At 44.5% G+C, this 21,130-nt stretch overlaps 1 protein-coding gene across 12 annotated transcripts in view; it reads left to right on the forward strand.

The window, feature by feature from the left end:
• Positions 1-21,130, forward strand: part of NEDD4L (NEDD4 like E3 ubiquitin protein ligase) — a 945,521-nt gene that overhangs the window by 907,214 nt on the left and 17,177 nt on the right. For all 12 annotated transcript variants that reach the window (XM_069220149.1, XM_069220140.1, XM_069220132.1 and 9 more), the window contains 3 exons: positions 14,460-14,567; positions 19,062-19,158; positions 19,310-19,382. In XM_069220149.1, coding sequence (XP_069076250.1) covers positions 14,460-14,567; positions 19,062-19,158; positions 19,310-19,382 — 278 coding nt within the window. The remainder of the gene's footprint in view (positions 1-14,459; positions 14,568-19,061; positions 19,159-19,309; positions 19,383-21,130) is intronic.

Genomic DNA, 21,130 nt, shown 5'->3' on the forward strand with positions numbered 1-21,130 from the left:
AACTTTGTCCTCACATATTTTGTAAGCAATCTCTTTGAGCACTGAGCTTTTACATTGGTCATACCAAACAACACCAGTTGGACAATCGGCTCTTTGTGAGGTGCACTGGAGTGAAAAAAGGCAAGGCCATGCAAAAGTGTACCTGGGAAGTTGTTCTATCCTCCAATCTGGTGTCAAGGTCCGTGAACACCGCATGCCTTTTGGGCCGCTATTCCCATACTTTATGGGATACCATCATGCAGGTGCTGCCACAGGTCCCAGAGGAGGCCCGGGTCTTTATCTCCCATGCCACTGCTGATGGTAGAGATGCAGCCAAGTTCACAATACATTGTGGGCTGCACACGACCAACTCACTAGGCAGATCGTTTGTCAACAGTGGCCTCAGATTCCTTGCGTCACTCGCTCATTTAAGCACATTAGTTTTTCTTTCTGGATTTGTAGTAGTTATTTGAAGTATGGCGTCCCGATGCTCCTCGGAGTGACAGTCATTATGCACAAATGGCACTAAAGTCCCTGAAAGCTACTTTCCACACATTTCATCAGTTTTTTCACCACTTGCCACATATTCTAAATGAGCCCCAAAGTAGCCTGTCCATGAATTCAAAATATACCTAATATTACTACACGACTATTCTAAATTCTCCTTACAAATGACTTCTTTAGCTAAGATAAACTTTAGGTCTTGCTTGACAGAGCAGCTGCCTTGATCGCATATATGTATTTTAGCAATTATTTAGAGTGAGTGGAGTAGGCTTTGGCTCGGCTCCACACAGAAGGTTATTATTCTTTGACCTCATACTCTTTCTGCCTTTCCCTTGAAGGCAGGAGAGTGCGGTTTGCACTCCGTTCATGACAAAGGGCTGACGTTATGGATCATTGTTCCTTGGCTCAAGTATAATGATGCTGTTTGTGGATTCTGTACTCAGGAGTGATCGAGGCTGAACTTCAAGGGAGTAGTTCAGAGAATTTGTACTCGCTGTTGACTTTCCAGGTGTATAGCACCCGTTAATGTGGGTGTGCGAAATGAGTCATTGATTTGTTTCCGTTCTGTGTTTTATTATGTTTTTCCTGTCGTGTAATTACATTTTTTATCTTATCGTCATAAATTTACTTAAGTTCTTAATACATATCAAATGTGTGAGGACGAGCTCAATTGTGACTGTGGTTTTTCGCTTAATTTACAGTGATTTACCACTGTTCTAAACTAACTGCAAAACTTCGTATATGTAATGTAGAAATAAAAGCGTGCAGAAAACACTCATGGAACCTGTTTACCTTGTTGAATCTGCTTTGGAAAGTTGCTGGTAATGCATCGAAGAAGCTTCAAATATGCAGAAATTGCGTTACCAGCCATTTTGCTACTAATAAACAATGACGGTAATTAACATGACGTATTGTGCTAATCACTAACAGTTAACAGCTGAAGGCTACACCCTCTGTAACGATTCAGAGGTTTCCGAAGCTAATCTAGTAAGCGGCACTTCTCTTTATTGGCAAATCCCCTATTACAACTAGAATGCCTTTAACCATATTACCGGAACTGGTGTAACACTAGTTAGTGTTTGAAAAGTTATTATCATGCACGCTTTTCTTTTCTGCCCCTAAGAGAGCTAATTAGTAAAGTATAAGGACTTGGTGCTCAAAACTGTAGGGAACATGCAAGTTAGGGATTTTGGCAGGGCCAACTGTGCCTTTCTTCTTCCAAGTATTATCTGTTTCACCTGGAACGTATTTTAAACATAAATAATATTTGGCTTTAGAATCGCTGTGCAGAGTCCATGTGCAAAAAGAAAATTGTGTCTAGCCTTGTGAAGTGTGTGTTGTCTGCAGTTATCCACTGGTGCGTCCAGTGGATAATGTCATCGGACGATGTCTGTGGTGGATCCGCACCTCGTCTGCTTGTGCTGTTTGGGGTGCGACCCAGACCCGAAATCGTACTCCGAGTGCCAGGCCATGTATCCAAAAGCTTTGAGGGAGCATTTCCTAAAGCTAATTTCAGCCCGTCACTCCCGATCTCAGACAAGAGGACGGTCCAGAGAATGGTGGTCATGTAGCCCCCATTCTTCATTGTCCCACTCCAAGTCCTTGAGACGGTCAGGTAAGGTGAGTCACAAAAAAGTTGAAAAAATAAATTCACCCTGTATGTCGTTTGACTCAGCTAGGAAAAAGGAGCGTTGTTGTTCCAGGCCTCTGTCCTTAGAGCCTGCTTCTAGGTCAACTCCGTACCCCCCAGAGTTTCCAGGAGCCAGAGCAACCCCTGTTCAACTCTGTGAATTTTATGAGATCATGCTCCTCATATTAGGGCAGTCCGACCCTGCTGGAGCACCTTTGGGCCCTGTGGAGTCAGCATGGGTCCCCTCCCATACTGGATCCATACTGGAATTGGTCGTGCCACCTTGACCTTCCCCGACAACATTTAAGATGTCAACTCCCCATCCTCATTGCCTACTCAGACTCGGAACCGGACCAGCGTTGCGTGATGCTTACTTTGACAGGGACCTTGCACCCTAGGTCGGATCCTGACCCTTATTCTCTTGGGTTGGGGTACGGTGAGGATTGGGAGGGACTGCTGGACCCTTTTGAATACAGCTATAAGATCCCATGAACTGGCGGACTAACCTGAGTGAGGACAGTGGTCCTGACACTTCCCCTGACACTTGAATGCTTTCTCCCCGTACTGTGGCTATAGAGGAGGGAAAGTCCTACTCAGTGGTGCGAAGAGCAACTTAGGTCCTGAACCTCGATCTGCCTTCGGTGACAGTCAAGACTAACCTCCTGACAGAGGTGCTTCAGACTGGGGGCTTCCACTTTTGAACACCTTTTGCCCTTTAATGAATCCCTCACTGATGTCCTGCTGGGGACCTGGTCCAAACCCAGCACAGGGGCTCCTTGAATAGGACAATCGCCCACTGCCATAGACTCACGCCAAATGACCAAGTGCTCCTAACGCAACACCGACCCCTGAGAGCTTGGCTATCGAAGCTTCTACGTCCCTCGGTGCATTCCCTTCCGCACCCCCAGATAGGGAATCCAGGAGGCTGGATCAGCTTGGGAAGGTGATGTTTTTTTCTTCCAGCCTGGCATTGCTGTCTGTGAACACAGCTTGCCTTTTGGGCCGTTACACCGATACTTTATGGGATCCGGTTATTAGGTGCTGCCACAGGTCCCAGAGGCATCCAGGGCCATTCTCTCCCAAGCTGTTGCTGATGGGAGACACACAGCGAAGTTCACAATACAATGTGTGCTCGATACAACCGACTCGCTAGGCAGATCGGTTGCATCGATGGTAGCCTTGAGGTGCCATGCCTGGTTGAGGACGTCTGGCTTTTCATGGGCAGTTCAATCCACCCTTATGGACATGCCCTTTGATGGCACCTGTCGCTTCGGAGCCAAAGCAGACTCGGTGCTCAAGCGCTTTAAGGAGTCCGGGGCTATGGCCAGATCCTTAGGCCTTACAGCTGCCCCTCGCCTCCCTCAGTCTGCTTTTCACCCCTTCCGTGGCTAAGAGAAGTTCCAAATGCTCACTACGGCTCAGTTCTATCTTCCCTGTACCCAGGAGACTGGGTGTTAGCGTTGGACTTGCAGGACAGTTATTTCCATATTCCTGTCCTGCCTGCTCAGACGTTACTTGTGGTTCAGGGTTGGCCATGAGCATTTTCAGTTCACCATGCTCCCCTTTGGCCTTACCAGCACCCCTGGGGTGGTCACTAAGGTGATGGGATGATTGCTGCTCATCTGTGCAGGTCAGGGGTTTCAGTCTTCCCCCTACGTTGATGACCGGCTGTTGAAGGCAGACTCACCTCAGGCTGTCGCCTCCCACCTCCAAACTACGGCAGACATCCTGCATTTGCTCGAGTTTACAATAAACATGCTGAAGTCCCACCTGACCCACCCTTATGCTCCCTTCCATCAAATCTGTTTTGAACAAAGTGCTTTTTAAGGCTTAACCTTCCAAGCCGAGAGCCCAGGATATTCAGGCTATGACACAGGTGCTTCAGCCCCAAGCCTGGATTTCAGTGAGAATGGCTCTGAGACTACTGGGCCTCATGGCCTCTGGCATCCTGCTGGTAACACACGCAAGATGGCATATGCGGGCTCTGCAGTGGGACCTGAAGTTCCAGTGGGTGCAGCATCAGGCCAGTCTCTCAGACATGGTCAAGATCTCGGAGGGAACTGCGCAAGATATCCAATGGAGACTTTTGAACTGCGATTCAGTCATAGACAGATCTCTCTTCCTTCCTAAACCGGATCTGACAGTAGTGACAGATGTCACTCCTAGGATGGGTGGCCACATGGAAGAGGTGGAAGTCAGAGGTGGAGTCCAGGCTCCACATCAATCTTTTGGAGCACAGGGCAGTCAGACTGGCATTGAAAGCATTCCTTCACTCTCTCAAAAGGAAAGTAATGCAGGTGTTCACGGACAGGACCACTGCCATGTGGTGCTGCAACAATCAGCACAGGGTGGGGTTGTGGATCCTTTGTCAGGAGGCTCTACGCCTCCGGACACGGCTCAAACATCAGAGCATTTCCTTGGTAGTTCAACACCTTGTGGGGTCTCTGAACGCCAAAGCGGACAAATTCAGCCGTCAATGCCTTGTTGATCACGAATGGCGTCTCCATCCGTAGGTGGCACAATGTCTCTTTCAGGAGTGGGGAGAGCATTAGTTAGATCTGTTTGACTCTGCAGAGAATGTTCAATGTCAGTAGTTGTGCGCTTTGAAGCTTCCAAATACCACTTCTGCCCAGAGTTCTCAAGGAGATCAAAAACGACAGGGCCCAAGTAGTTCTTGCGTGTAAGCTCAAACAGTATGGTTTCCCAAGCTTCTGAGCATGGCCATCGATTGACTCTTCGGGAGGATCTTCTGTCGCAGCAGCAGGGGACATTTCTCCACCCCAGCCGGTCCAGTCTCTGCCTTCTTGCGTAGAGATTGAGCAGCGGCAGTCAACAGCTTTCAACCTTCCACCCAAACTCTGTAATGTTATCTTGGCAGCCAGGTGCCCTGCCATCAAAATGGTAAACGCCTGATGTTGGAACAAATTTGTGGCATGATGTACCAACAAGTCAGTTGATCCCCTTTCTGCATCTCTGTCTGAGGTTCTCTGTTTGTAAACTTTCTTGCCCAGCAGGGCTCTGCTTTGGGCGCCCTCAAGGATTTTCTGTCTGCCAGCTCTGCTTTCTTAAGACTACCTGATCAACCCTCCTTGTTTAAATCTTCCATTGTTGGGAGATTCCTCAAGAGTCTTATCCACATGTTTCCGCCTGCCCCGTTTATAATGCCCCAGTGGGATTTGAACTTGGTGCTCACTTTACTCATGTGTGCTCCTTTTGAGGCTCTTCTTAATTGTTCTCTTCAGTTCCTCACTTTAAACACAGCCTTCCTTGTATCCATAACCTCTGCACGGAGAGTGAGTTAGCTGCAAGCTTTTTCCTTAAAGCCACCCTTCATCTCTGTCCATCCTGACAAAGTGGTGCTTCATACCAGGGCCTCTTTCCTACCTAAAGTGGTCACACCCTTTCATGTTGGCCAGTACATCACCTTACCTACTTTTTACACACCAACACATCCTTCTTGTGAAGAGGAGAGACTCCAACGTCTGGATCCAAAAAGTGTGTTGGCATTCTACCTTAATCATACCAAAGACTTTCGGGTGGACCATCAGCTCTTTGTTTGTGGGTACGAAGAAAGGACGGGCAGTGAAAAAAAGGAACATCTCCAGGTGGATTGTCTGTTGGAAAATGGGTTATTGGTAAGGGCAGGTAGGTACCTACACCTAGCAACAAGCCACTAACCTCCACTTAGGTCCAGTTAGGTCTCAGTAAATTAACCCCAGCTCAACCCTTGGTAGCTTGGCAACGAGCGTCAAGACTTAACTTAGGAGACAATGTGTAAAGCATTCAAATATCACAAAAAAGTAATTAAATAAAACACAGGAAACAGTTAAAAAATCCAAAACCAATTTATAAAAATAGTTTATATTTTTATCTTTAAAATGACACAAAAACGAATAAAATCGGATAAGGGGAACCGGAGATATGAATTTTTAAAGAATTATTATTTTTCTAGCGCTTAGAAACAAAAAGCGCCAATCGGGTCATCTGGTTGCACCTCGACCGGGGCAAAGTCAAAGTTTCTGGCCGACCGCGATGGAGCCCTGCTCGGCTACAGGTCGCGTGAGGCCTCGGTTAAAAAGTTACCTTCTGACTTAGTCTTTATTTTGAAGATTTTCTTCAGCGGGACGAGCCTGCCAGTCCTATCCGACCTCCTGGAGCCCTTCTCCGGATACGCGATGCTGGAATCCTCGGTGGAGATTTTTACCTTCGGACTTAGTCGTTTTTTCGAGATGAAAATCCTTCGACCGGGGTAAACCTGGATCTTGATCCGACGTCCATGGAGCCCTTCTCGGATACGATGGCTGGGAGGTCCCGGTCAACTTTTTACCTTCGGACTTAGTCTCTTTTTCTGAGATTTTTCTTTACCGGGACGAACCACCAAGTCAGGCCGGGTCGCGGTTGAGGCAAGCCGGCTAGAATTTCCGCGGCGGGTCGGTCCCTCTATGGAGCTTTTTTACAAAAATTCTCAAATCTTCTCCAAACTTCTGAGGCTTCACCCAGATGTCCTTTTAAGGTTCTTTTGGGGTCCACAGCTCACCCCAAGGGTCCAGAAGTTCTGAGATGGTCCTTGGGGGGTGCAGACTACAACTCCCAGAATGCACCTGGCGCAAACTCCTTTTTGGCCACTGGGCAGTGGTCAGCTGGTCGCTTTCTTCAGGAGTTGGTGCAGGGGACTCTGGTTAGCAATTTTTCACCTGTAGCAAACAGGGAGTCCCTCCTTGAACCAGTTGAAGCCAGGCAAAGTCCTTCTTGTGGTGAAGCCCAAGTGTGCAGCTGGTGCAGTCCTTCTGAGTGCAGGTTCCAGGTGCAGGCCAGGGGTCCAGCAGGGCAGTCCTTCTTCTCCTTTGGTTCTTCCTTGTTGGAATCTGATGGGGATCTGAGGTGTGGGTGCAGGTCTGCCAGTTTTATCCTTGCTCCTGGGTGAAAAGCAGCGGGGTCCTGGTTCTCCAATCAGGGGCAGGGCCCTTCCCCCTGCGATGACCACTTCCTGGGAAGTGTGGCAAAAATCCATCCCAGAGGGCAACATTCTCTAAAAATCCAACATGGCTGAATCTGATTTTTGGAGGTTACATCTGTCTGAGCCCACCCACTGGTGTGGCTAAAAATCATAAACACACCCCTCTCCTGCCCTCTCCTAATCTGATCAAGGGGGCACCTAGTTGTCTGTGGTTGCAGGATGTGGGGGTGTTGCTGGTTGCTCCAAATGTCCTTCTCTGCCTTTGAAGACCAGTTTGGCAGCCCTCCCCCTTCCTGCCTCACCATCTGCTGAGGGGAGATTCTCTCCCACAGGCACATTCCTTTGTGTGAAGCCAGGCCACTTCACACCTCATCAAGGCAGCTTGGCTAAGCTGCTACAGGCTGGCCAATCAGAGCACAGCAGCAAAACAATGCAGGGCTGAAATTGGCAACTTTTTAGGTAAAGTCTAAAACTCTTTACCTGAACAAGTTATATTAAATCCAACAACTGGCAGTTGTGGGATTTATTACAACAATTAATTTGATACCAAATTCTTGGTATGCATCATTTAAGGAGACTTTAAAATTTAAAACAAAGTCTCCCCATTCTAGCCTATGAAGGCCATTTACTACAATGAGGGAAAAACTAATTTGGCTGTTTTTACCTCACCAGGGCTTATAAAACTATTTTTATAAAGTCCCTGCTTATAGTTACATGGCACCCAGCCCTAGGGGCACATAGGGCACACCTTAGGGGTGACTTATATGTAAAAAATAAAGTAGTTTAAGACTTTGGAACTACTTTTAATTCCAAAGTCGAATTTGCATATAACTTTAATTTAAAAGCAGCCAGCAAGGCAGGCCTGCCTTTAAAATGACACTGGGCACCTCAGCAGTGCACCTATGGGTGCACCACCTATGGTGTGGTCCCTAAACCTACATGCCCTACCATATACTAGGGACATATAGGTAGGTTAACTTAGCCAATTATAATTTGCCTAATTTTCTTATTGATTTTACACAGAGCACAGGCCCTGGGACTGGTTAGCAGTACCCAGGGCACCATCAGAGTCAGGAAAACACCAGCAAAAAGTGGAAAATGGGGGCAAAAAGTTAGGGGGCCTCTGCAATCAGCCCTGTTTTCTCACAATTGTCCTCTGCATCAAAATGTGCTACGCTTTGGCTGAAAAGCAACCCCCTGAAGGTTTTCATACTCACTCTACCAGAGCAACTTTGCAACCACTGCATTAGCATGCATAGTTTCAGTCCTGGGTATCTACCAGGCAGCAACGTGGGAATTCCTGCACATGTTAACAAAACACTACTGCCTGGACAGTAAGGTCTCCAGGGATGGTTACTTTTGGTCCTGTGGTTCTGCCGGACTTTAGTATGACCTTGGTTCACAGACGCACCTCCAGGGATGGCATTGCTTGGGTAGCTATTCTAAGGTAAGGAGTTTGCAACTAGAAGTCTCTATCAGAGACTTACCGACCCACCATCCTCCCCGCTCTGTAAACTGATTTCTAGGGACAGGGACTTTCCTTTCATGGCCCTAGTTCTGGCGCTCCAGTCTGTGTTCTTCATGGCTCCGTGCTTCTGGAGTGGAAAGTCAAGAAAAGAATCTGATGCAGTGCGCCAGGGTGACGCCTATATATGACCGCAACATCATCACAGCAACCACAACGCCAATGAAAGACGCAGAGTCAACCAAGGCCACCTGATGGCGCACAAGGGTAAAATCTCCAGATCCAGTCTGACACCTGGGGAAAATGTTAAGGTAAGGATTCTGCAACTAGAAAATGTCTCTACCAGATAATTCTTTACCGAAGGCAAGTAACTTGTTCCTTAAGGGCTGCCAGTGAGAACATGACTGGTCTCAATGGTGTCTCCTGGTCCCGGATCCACTCCTTCTGTCTATGTGACCGAGGGAAGACCCCACCCCCTGCAACTCCTCCCGGGGCACACTTGGTGTAGAGGGCCCACCTGCCATCCAGTATACCTCCCTCAGGCACCCCCTTCACCCCTGAATCCTCCCCTCAAGGGCTCATGCTATCCTTATTGCTAAAATGCATGCATGCACTATTTTTTCAGTGCAATCCATCTGAAATGCAGCAGAATGCTGTACAACGTTGATTACAAAGGCTCTGGCAATGAGTGAAGGGTTAGCTAGCTTCTGAGAGTGGATGGGGATGGTTGTTGCTCAGTTTTGTAGTGTTCTTCAGCTATTCCAAAACTGAAGCAGGTTTGGGTAGATATTGATTGATAAACGCATATTATTCATGGTTCTAGGAGCATAGAGGAAGAAGGCCTTCCTCCGTGTTTGTTACTTAGCTGCAGTTGTGCTGAGAGCAACTAGAGACAATAAGCTTGTCAGCCACATAGAGTGAGCGGTGTGGGTTTTGTAGCTAAAAGTGCTGTTTTTGGGGATGGTGCAGACTGGCAAGCAGAGTCAGTAAAGTTCCATCATGGTCGGAGTGTTGTCCTAATTCTAAATGGCATTAATGAAATGTTGATGCAGCATGTTAAGTGAGGCCATTGTGGAACCTGGAAGGTCGTGGAACAGGATATTTCCACCATCCAGGTGCAAGAGTACAAGAGCTTGAACAACAGCTCAGAAATCACTTTCTTGGAGAATCAGTTTCACTTTCTATAGCAGAGAGAGCTACAACCCTTCGACACCTGCCAAAATCAAGAAGCAGTAATTGACGGAATGGATCCTGGAGTTGAATGCTTAGTGCTGACATATGCAGTGTTCTAAAAGTCAGGATTTTGAATCCTGGCAAGTAAGACTCAACCTCCTGCCATTCCTGTAACGGCTTAAAAATTGTGCCTATGTTGTAGTTTAGCATTCAAGTTGACTTTCTCCCAAAGAAGAATTGAGGTAGTTGACCCATATGAAATTCAGTCACAGTATCAAGAGGCTTCACAGCTCGGATTATCACAGAGAGACTCAACTCATCCATTCCCACACTATTTCCACTTAGTAAGAATCTGAAATGTGTGCTCTTCAGGGACATGCTCCTGTGTTGCAAGAGTATTTTCTCCCATCCAAGCACCAAGTTTGCTTATTTTTTTCACGAACGTGTTCTGCTGTCTATTGCTGTGTTATTCTTCTGCTTGATTGTCTACTCTCCAATCTTCCTACATGTTGGAAATGGAGAGAGCTATCTGAGGTAATTTCTTAGGTCTTTTGTCTTTAAACTGTATCCATCCGTAGACCCATTCTTCAGCCCCACAATTTGCATCATGTAACACCATTTACTGGACAGTCATTGTGCAGAAATCATGGAGATGAATACAACATGAGCCCAACTACCTGTACTCTCCATAGGACACTTTGAAAATGTTAAATCTGGCTGAACAGCACTTTATTTCAGGAATGCAAAGATCTCATCACCGGCTCCCAGTGGAGAGATGTATAAAGTGTGAAACTTTTTTGTTATAAAGCGGTTCATGGCAAAGACCAATCCTTCGCCCGTAACATGCAACTGAAAAAAGGGCACTACGAGTTGGTCTGACAATTTACGTCTGCGATCTGTCCCAATAATAATATGCACCAGAATTGGGATATAACCTTTTTCTGTTTTGGCAACAGAACTTCCTTTGTATTGACAACTCAGAGTTCTTTAAAGTCCTTCACAAAGGCATTGAAACTCTACCTATTCAGCCACGCTATGGCAGTGAAGGGTGAGAATATCTATTTTTCTCAATACAAGAGCACCAAGAAGCCTAAAGGTGTATATTAGCACTTTGCAAATTTGTATTCATCATAGTAAGAAATAGGGTTATTATTTGGGGCGGGTGACTGCCCATCTCAAGGACTAATCACATCTCTTTTCAGGGTGAAACCTCAAAGTCACTAAACTAACCTAAGCTCAACGCCTTGTAGCTACGGCACTGAGCAGACAGACTTAACTTAGGTCAAAGTGTAAAGTATGTATGCAGTACCAAAAGAGAAATGAAGTCAAAACAGTAAGTAATACAAATCTCCAAATTAATTTTAAAATAAAGCAAAATATAATGAAGAAAATATCACCAAATTAACAAATCTGATAAGGGGATAATTTTGCAAAATTTAAGGGAAAATAACACCAAAAAGGAAAAAGCACAAATGTTATCAGTAGTTGCGATAGACTGAGACCTATGCACGAAGTAAAGGCAACCAAGATGAAGCCTGGGTCAGATACACCAACTAGATTTGGCCCATAGGTTTTACTGTGGGACTTTGTCTTTTTTTTCTGGATGTCGGAATTATTTAGTGGTGCAAGGCATCAGGCTGTATCGGAGGATGTCTTTATGAAGTTGTATAGGCACTGGACGAGGGAACACTGAAGCCACAGTCTTTGGCAAGGAAAAGCTCAGAGCAGTAGAAATGCAAATTTTGCATCCGGAGAAGTCCACTCACCGGTAAGATACTTTTGATGTCTTTCTCCAGTCAGGATTTTTACCATTGGACTGTATCTGGTTTTTGGCATTCCCAATCCCTCAGTTGATATGGCTGTATCAGGTGTTCAGTTCCACTAGGCCGGATACCTTCTCACTGAGGATCTGCTTAATGGGATTTGCTGCTCTGAAACTCTGACGGGAGAAAGGCCCTGATTTCTTAGTGCAAGAGAGGTCATGGCTTGGTCAGGTTTGTCCCAGACTACTGGTGGTCTGGAAGCCTGAAACTTTTTTGTAAGTCCCAGGTTTTCGGGGTGGCAGGAAAAGACCAGGTAGGCTTAGCCACGGGTCTCAGGACCTCATGAATAGCATTTGAGTGCCATGACACACTCCAGCAGAGGCCACAGCAGGGTCCAGATGAGGTCAAGTTGATACTTGAGTGCTGAAAATGCCAGGAAAAAGGTCTCCTGCAGCTTTTGAAAGCCCTATAGCCACACAGGTCATGCCAACAGACCCTTAGAGTCCACTTCTTTGTTCTGGGTACAAGAGGGATCAGGTCAGGTTCTTTAGGGATCTTCTCAGGTCATAGACATCATATACAGTCTTCTCTTGTTCTTCCTCGGGTCCAGAAAGTGATCTGAGGAGACTGCCTTAGGATGTCCCATTTATGCCTGACACTAGCTATTGGATGTGGATGACTTCTGGTACCTCCTTAATTAATGGGGTAAAGGATCCCAGGATTTACCGTACCCACTTTTGCAGCAGTGCCTATCAGCCCTACTGCAAATAATCCCACAATGCCCTTCACTCTGAAATTCGGAGATCCTTCTCCCCTTGTGCAAAGTCTATGTGCCTATACAGGAGTGTGGACAAGGTAACGAGAAGCTACCTCCTTTGAGATCACTTCATACCTGTTCCAGGGTCATCTCTGTCACTAGGTTTAGTGTCTGCCTGTGCTTTCCAGGTATCACATAACATTTGCTTGTGACAGAAGAGGTCCCTTTGAAGTGACTTACGTTCCTGAATACATCCAACTGGTTTTCCTGCCAGGACAAGAGAGTACCCAAGCCATTAATTAAGTTCTAGGAGCAGTTTTCTCACAGCATCATGGATACTCATCCACTGGGCTACTTCTGATGAGCTAATGCAGGTTAACCTCCACTGAGCTACTTCTGATGAGCTAATGCAGGTTAACCTCCAGGAGCTCGAGGCATTGAAAAGGTAACTTTCTAAAAGTTACTTTCGTAAATATTTAGAAGAAATCTGACTTTGCCCTTCTGTTGGTCTTTTAATAAATATTTTTTTTAAATGACTTATTAAATCTAGCTAGTCTCAATTGAGAGATATCAGAATTAATATTTAATCAGGCTTTCAGTTATTCTCTTTTGGCCTGCCAGAGCCTTCTTAGAGTGAAAATCGCTTTTAGTTCCTAGTCCCTCTGAGGACATATTAGCTTTCCATTTCTACAATGTCCTACTTTTAAATACCATGAATCTTACTTTGTTGGCCGCGATGCCTATATTGGGATGACTTAATATTTATAAGGAATGTGTTCTCTTGTCAAAAAAGGCTGAATTTGACAGGTCTTAGTGAAGATTTTAGACTGCAGTAGTATGGCTTCACAGGACTAGGCCTGAAGCCAGTGGCATTTAACTTCCAGGGCTTCGGTGCCCCTTCTACACTAAATGCTATAGACTTATAGGCAAGCTGAATGTGCCAATTAGGAGCTGAAGACAGCAAAGAAGGTAGGGCAGAAAAATGTGGGTTGGGTAGACATTACACATAAGATGGTTGTTTACTATAATCATGCATCCAATACAGCGGTAAGTGCAGATGTGATGATGAAAGTAATCCTGCATTGTTGATGATGTACAGTGGAGCAATAGTCTGCATATCAGTGCACACCCAATGTGTTATTCAGGAGAGAGGTATGTTTTTATCAAACTTTGTCGTAGGTTAATTATAACACAAACCATGTACAACAGAATAGCAGATGGTTTAGAAGAAAGAAGTCCTGCATAATTTTCATTATTATTGTTTGAGCATGTTGTGAAGGTTTAAGTAGGCACATTTCAGATTTGGGAAAATAGCATTGTAAATGTATCTAGGTTATCTTATTGACATCATAGTTTTTCTCGTTTGGAATAGAATTAGTACCATGGAGCATTTATGGCGTAAGAGTGGTGAAGAAGAAACTTTAACATAAAGAGAGTAGAAAATTCACCCATGTGTAAATGTTAGGATTCAATTGCACAAAAAAATGATCAATCTGCAAGAGCAGTTGTTCCTCTGCTTTTTAGAGGGAAGCTTGATTTGAGATGCACATTATGGTATGATGTAGTATAAATTAATTGTACAGGCTGTTGGTGTTTGAAATGTCTCAAATTTTAAACGCTTCTGTACTTAATATTTGATTATATACATGAGATGTCTTTTAATTACATTTTCAGCACCAATAAAGCAAGATGTTTTGGGTAAAGAAGACATGAATAAGACACAGATAAGAATTTTGTTAGCAGTACTGTCTCTGTCCAGAACACTGATGTTCCTTTTTGTGAGCATTGTTTTGTCGGAGATTCATCGCAGTTCTGCAGAACTTCGTGGGCAAGCTAATTAACTTTTGCCGACAGGAATAACAACTGAAAAGATGATCGAGGCTAAGATATCAGTCGTCTTCAAACAAGGGAAAATGGAGAAGGATTTGGGTCAGGGAGACCGATATTTCTGCCTAATATAGATATCAAAATCTTTACCAAGATTTGACCTGCCCTAGGATACTGAGGGTGTCGCAGAGACTGTATGATGAACATCACAGTGTATGACCCTAGAACTACATGTACCAAAGACTAGAGAAGGGGGAGGGAGTTTTGAAAGATACACTTGCGTGTGTTTAATACTTGTAAAAAGAAATGCAAATATATTTGATCATGTGATATTGTATCATGCTCCCACGACTAACATCTGCATGTCAGTACTATATCGTACATTACTGTATGTTTCTCCCTAGTTACTCATGTGCGGCCTCGGGGATGTTGATGTCAACGACTGGAGACAACACACCATTTATAAGAACGGCTATTGTCCGAATCATCCTGTCATTCAGTGGTACTGGAAGGTAACTGTTTCCGTGCATTTATCTAGTAGCCTTGATTTTCCAGGCATGATAGTTAAAGATTTTGGGGGTGATTCAGACCTTGGCGGACGGCGGAGGCCGTCCGCCAAGGTTCCGCCGCCGAATGACCGCACCGCGGTCAAAAGACCGCGGCGGCCATTCAGACATTTCCGCTGGGCCGGCGGGCGCTCTCCAAAAGAGCGCCCGCCGGCCCAGCAGAAATGCCCCTGCAACGAGGACGCCGGCTCAGAATTGAGCCGGCGTAGTTGCAGGTGTGCGACGTGTGCAGTTGCACCCGTCGCGTATTTCAGTGTCTGCAAAGCAGACACTGAAATACTTTGCGGGGCCCTCTTACGGGGGCCCCTGCAGTGCCCATGCCATTGGCATGGGCACTGCAGGGGCCCCCAGGGGCCCCGCGGCACCCCCTACCGCCATCCTGTTCATGGCGGGTTTCCCGCCATGAACAGGATGGCGGTAGGGGGTGTCTGAATCCCCATGGAGGATTCATTGGGGCAGCGGTAAACCGGCGGGAGACCGCCGGTTTACCCTTTCTGACCGCGGCTGAACCGCCACAGTCAGAATGCCCTCGGGAGCACCGCCAGCCTGTTGGCGGTGCTCCCGTGGTCGGTGACCCTGGCGGTCACCGGCCGCCAGGGTCAGAATGACCCCCTTTGTCTTTTGTAGATAATGTAAGCGAAAAGATGTAATGATATAAACAATTTTGACATTTGTACTGATTAGTATGTAATCCAGGATTTCTGAATTCTGTCATGGTGTGCCTGCCAAGGAACAGATGCACTGGGATTCGTGTGAAGTTATGAAAATAAAGTAGTATAAAGTGTGCTTTTTGTCAAGATGTTTTAGTTAGGACAGTTTTTGTTATTAACTTATAAAGGCAAATGCCATCAATAAATATGTGAAATATTTGAATGAACGGTTTACCTGCCCACCTGGGTCACCGGTCCTGTTTTCGAAGGAGACAAGCTGCAGGTTCTGAGAATTTGATGGACAGGGGGTTGGAGGTCAAGCTATGTTTCCAGTGTTACGCAGTACAAAGAGCAGCGCATAAGGCCGCTGCTGGAACTGCTAATTTAAGTGGCATTGCTAAAGTGCCTGGCAGCGCAGACTCACACACACTTGCAGGCACCTTTAACATTCCACAAGGTAGTTGCTTACAATGATTAAAACTGGCCTTCCAGCGCCTCAATCGACTTAAAATCTGTTATCAGTCAGGACATTGTCAGTCTTTCAGATAACCTTGAAAAAGATGTGTATGGCATCGTGGAGGTGATTGTCATTATGTATTGAGATAGCATTGGTTCCTCGGCTATCAAGTTGGTTTCTGCTATCTGGTGAACAAATCGATGTAGGACTAGTGTTTTTTCCTCTTCAACCAAATAAAGTTTTGACTTTTTCTACGTGTTGCCGTATTGCTGTATTTCTGTTAATTTTTGACATGTTAAGGTTAGGGCTGTCCAAAGTCGAGTAGTCCGCAGCATGGGTACAACTAGGTGTCCATGTCGGTCGCAGCTAAAGGTTGTCGTTGCATGTTATATACCTTAGTGTTAGTTGACTTCAGCTTTACAAGTGGGCTGTACAGTATTTTACGTACGTGGATTTAGCTCTTTTGATGTAAAGCTAGCTCGTGAATTTTAATTTACTTTGACTGCCATCCTTGCTTTCATTTACTGTCTTTGAATGTAGATTTTTTTTTTTTTTGTTATGAAGATGTCTACTTTGAATTCTGAATAAATGGAAGATAAACCCCATTGCTTTTTTTTAAATTGGTAAATAAATAATTGCATGGCTATTCAGGGCAGGGTACATTGCAATAAATGAGAGTTCTGGCGAACAATAGCAAGATACTTTTAGAATGTAAAACAGGCCTTTGGGTGCGTTTAAAGGTGTGTGTGATGTATTAAAGAAGTTACATGTACATTTTTTTTAAACTTCTCTTGCATTTTATTCTCTCAGTCCATGGCTTACTCATAATGGGGTAAAACAGAAAACACCAAAGAATTGATTTATAAAGGGCCAGGCATCGTATTAATTAGTGACAGTTCATGCCAGTTCCTTTATGCTGTAGCGCCAAGCCTGATGAAGTGTCATGGAGGCTCCAGACCCTCCTTACACTCAGCATCATCAAAGAAATAGCCAATAAGGGTCACTCATTTACTTTATTAAGTGGCGATCCTACAGTACATTCATTTTCACTTCCATAGTGGCATCCAGTACTTAATTTGAGCCGGTGGTTGCAGGTGGGACTGCAACTTAACTTTCACTTATCAGACTTTGAACCAGAAATGAAAGAGAAAGGTAGACCCAAGAGGAAAGAAGGAGAAAGGCAGACAAACTGTAACAAAGGAAAAAAGCAGGGATGGAAAAGTATTTATACAAGTGGGTGTATTGTGGTGGATCATAGCGGCATGAGGCCGAGTATAGAGTAGACAGCCTTGGAATAAGGCAAACCTGACCTTCGGCAGCACAGGCAGTGGGCTTCTGAGAAAAATGTTGGGCCCGCACTTACTTAACTAATTAAGCACTGGTGCAAGCGACTTAGTCCTAGGCTTCCATGCCACTGCTATAGGTGCACAGATGTACACCAAGCCATTCTAAAGGGAAAAAAGTTGGTTTCAAATGGATCATTGTTTGGACTAGCGCTATTCAATTCAATCATAGCTAGCGTTGCTGAAATACTAGATGGTCATGTTTGTTTGATTGCAAACAACACTGCAAATTACCTTTGATTTGAAACGCCAAAATTAGTGGAAATATAGTTATGTTAAAAAAATTTTTTTTTTTTAAAAAGCATGGAAAAGATGCAAAAGTTCTCCAACAGTCAAGTGTCAATTTCGGGCTGTAGGTAGAGAGGCAATATCTTGAAAGTTAACAAACAAGGGAAAGACTTGCAAAGAAGAGGGCTTGTGGTAGCTGATGATCTTGGAGTTGCTAAGCCATTTCTCCATATGCTGAGCGGGTTTTGGCTGGCATATCAATCAGTCTTTAGTAATTATTGATAGAACAGACCAGGATTACATCCTTAATCAATAACATTTAAATACAAATTGAGCAATATCATGGTTACCTAAGTAAACGAGAAATTTGTGACTTAAAACACTAACATATCTTGTTAAACAAGTAATTTGGTACAACAGTTAACAGGATCAAATAAACAACTGATTAAGAATAGATTAATGCAGTTCGCTGACAAAGTATTGTTAAAAAAAAATAACTAAAATGTATTTATAGTCACATTAAATTGACCTTACTATAGTAACTGTCAAAAATCACTAATTTCTCTGCAGCCCTATCCTTGCGATACTATACATTGCACGGCAAAGACTTGAAAAATGTGTCCCACTTCCTTAAGTCAGTCTGTTACTTAAACATTCTGTGTGTGAATTACGCCTTGTTGCACGGCCTGTGGCACATCACATCAGTCTTAATTCTTCTTCTTCCGAGTCAAACAAAGGGCAGGCGTGCACGTGGGATGGTTTCGGCCAGGTGTACTTGGCTGAAATCCTCCCACGTGTGACGCCTGCCGCCTGTTTGACGGGAGCTGCCTCTCAAGGGGAGGCAATAGCGACAACTTTGGATTAAACCTCCCTAAAGCATTGGAGAACTGACCTGACCATCCCAGTAAAACGTTGCCAGAAGCACCTTCCCAGGCGTGCTTCTGGCAACGTCAGTGAAATCCCAAAACAGGAAAAGTCCGTTCAAGCTTAGATCTAAATGTCTACCCCACATTTATACGGTTTGTTGGTGAATTGGGCTGGCAGTGTTCACCCTGCTTGGTGCCAACAAGTCTTGCTACGGGCCTGTCGCGTCTTCAGTCCCCTTCGCCCAGGACGGTGCTTTTCCAGGACCACTGAGACCTTTAGAAATGCACAATTTGGTACTGAGCAATTGTTATCTCCATATTTAAAAGTAAGATCCCAAATGCAGATAACAAGGAAGATAAACAGCTGTAAATGTGCTGGGGAGATACTTGCGTTTACAGTAACAAACCATGTTTTAATGTTGCCTATTACCATTTCGCATTGGTGTACAAGTTTATTTTTAGTTGACAATCGGTTTCTAAATAGCTATGGAAAATATCCTTATATGTTGTCTGTAGGCTCTGAGATTAAGCATCTGTTATTATTGTAATTGTTCTTATTAATGTTATGTTTTATTACTAGTATTATCATTACTGTTTCTCTTTTATCCTCATCAGAATAATCATGCTTCAGTCGTACAGAAATAACGTTTACAGTTCAATTGCTCATCTTCTTCCTATGCGAGTGACTGTTCTTCATTGGCACTGTAGTTTTTGCATTTGTTTTTGCCTTGTGGGGTCTTCACTGACAAAACATCTCCATGCAACATTTATTAAGTGCAAACCAATTCAGTAGTTGTATTTGTCCATGATGCATGTACATGGTGTGTGGTTCGGTGTCTGAATGAGATGCTTACAGCAGTATATAGGAAGTATTGACACTGTGCATCTGTTTTCAGGCTGTCTTACTAATGGATGCCGAGAAGCGTATCCGGTTGCTGCAGTTTGTCACTGGGACATCACGGGTGCCTATGAATGGATTTGCTGAACTTTATGGTAAGTAAAGAAATAATTTTAATCTACTTTGTTTTTTACCTAGGCCATGGGATCCTTGTACTGTAGAAGTTCTTGATGAGCTATTGCCCTTATAGTAAGATACACTGCATCTGTTTCCCCAGTTAAAGACATTTGTATTTTGTCAATGCAGGTTCAAATGGCCCTCAGTTGTTTACAATTGAGCTATGGGGAAGTCCGGAGAAATTGCCCAGAGCTCATACCTGGTAAGAAGTTACATCTTATCTCAATTGTGAAAAGTACTAATGTGAAATTATTACAGTGGTCATCTGTGCTCTTTTCTGAGTTAAGTTGTACTTAATATACTCCTTTGCGTTTTCGACCTTTGGGACATAAATGCATTTATTTTCAGAGTGGGCTGGAGTTTTGAGTTCTGATTTATATCGCCCCTTGCCGTACTGTCAAATTCAAGAATGCTGTGGCTTTTAAACAACGATATTTTTGATTGAAAAATGTGTGCTGGAAGTTTTGGGTGTTTTACCTTTAGTAATTAAGAGGAAGTTGTATATAAGGATTTTTTTCCTTTTTTATATAAATTTGTGGTGGTCCTATAAAATGCAATACACAGTACCAGTAAAATCCACACCCTGAGCTAGTATCTTTCTTATCCCCATAGTAGAAGAAAACACTCCATTGTACACTCGCCAGATTCCCAAATTTTGGAAAAATTTAGAAGACCATTGTAGAGAACGGTTATTAATTTTTTTGATACATTTTTTATTTTACTTTCTCATATTCTTTTCTTATTGTGTTTGGTTTCATTTAAATACATTCAAGAATATGTAGGGTGAACTTGTATATTTAACCCTGGGATAAGATTATATTTGTCAGTCATTAGCAGCTTATTAGCTAATGTATAGTCCATGCGGAATACATGTTGCTTTCCAACCAACTGCAGATTTACCACAGTTTCCTGATATCTATGGAACCTAACCTTGACACCTTGCAGTAACTGTTTATGAAATATAATTTTTGGTCTTCCTTAAGCAATCAGCAGTTCAGATAGATTTGGGTAGTGGACCAAGCATTTATATCTGCTATAGATTTCCAGCTGCAGATCGCTTAACTTGGAATATTTCCCCAGTGTCAGACTGGACCTGGAAATTCTTGCACAGTACCTGTGAGCCCTGGTTGGTGGCACAGATTGGCTCAGCATCATAGATGTCATATGCGCTGGATGTGATGTGCGCAGTGCCTCTATAGACGTGACCTCAGCGCACTATCATCATTTCTTTTCTTTCCGTGCCATCAGCGCAGATCTGGAGGAGCCACCAGAGTCACTTTTTTACTGTTTTTTTCAACTTTTTTGTTGAACCTATTTCAGGCAATTCGATCCCAGTGTGACTTAGTGATACCCTCTAAAACCTGTGGGTTTTAAACCCTGTGGAGCCTGCCAAAGGCAGATGTCTATGACAGACCCCCACCTGATTTGTTTATGGTGCATGGGGTCAGGCCACAACTCTAGGGCCTCACCTGACTGCTGTGCGATGAACACCAAAGCTATCCGTTGACGCTCCTGGGCGTGCAGGACCAGACAGGTTTGCACAGTTCCAGGTCCTGGTTGCATGGACGGTCCTGAGCCCGCTCTGAGTTGTTCCCATAGGTCGTCGTCAAAGTCAAAATCTTCATTGGGTAAGTTCCAGGAGAACAAGACCACAAAGTTGAAGCATTCCTCGACTTTCCTGCGCTGGTCCCAGTTATTGCATGAGCTACTGGAACAAAGCCACAAGTCTAGGCCCCGCTCCCACACTTCCCCTGCGGTACCTGAGCCTGGGTCCACTCAGGGCCTCCCAGAGCCCCTGCCCAATTGATGGAATTTTCTGTGGCTATGCACCTCATTTTGGCATGAGCCCTCGAGCCCCATGGATTTCTGCCATCGGGTTCACCCCCGCACCAGTTGGCCCTTTGGATCTATTCCCCAACTGGTTGTGGTCACAAATCTTTGGCCTTCACC

Source organism: Pleurodeles waltl, chromosome 1_1 (assembly GCF_031143425.1).
Source record: "Pleurodeles waltl isolate 20211129_DDA chromosome 1_1, aPleWal1.hap1.20221129, whole genome shotgun sequence".
In the NCBI taxonomy this organism is placed as follows: domain Eukaryota; kingdom Metazoa; phylum Chordata; class Amphibia; order Caudata; family Salamandridae; genus Pleurodeles; species Pleurodeles waltl.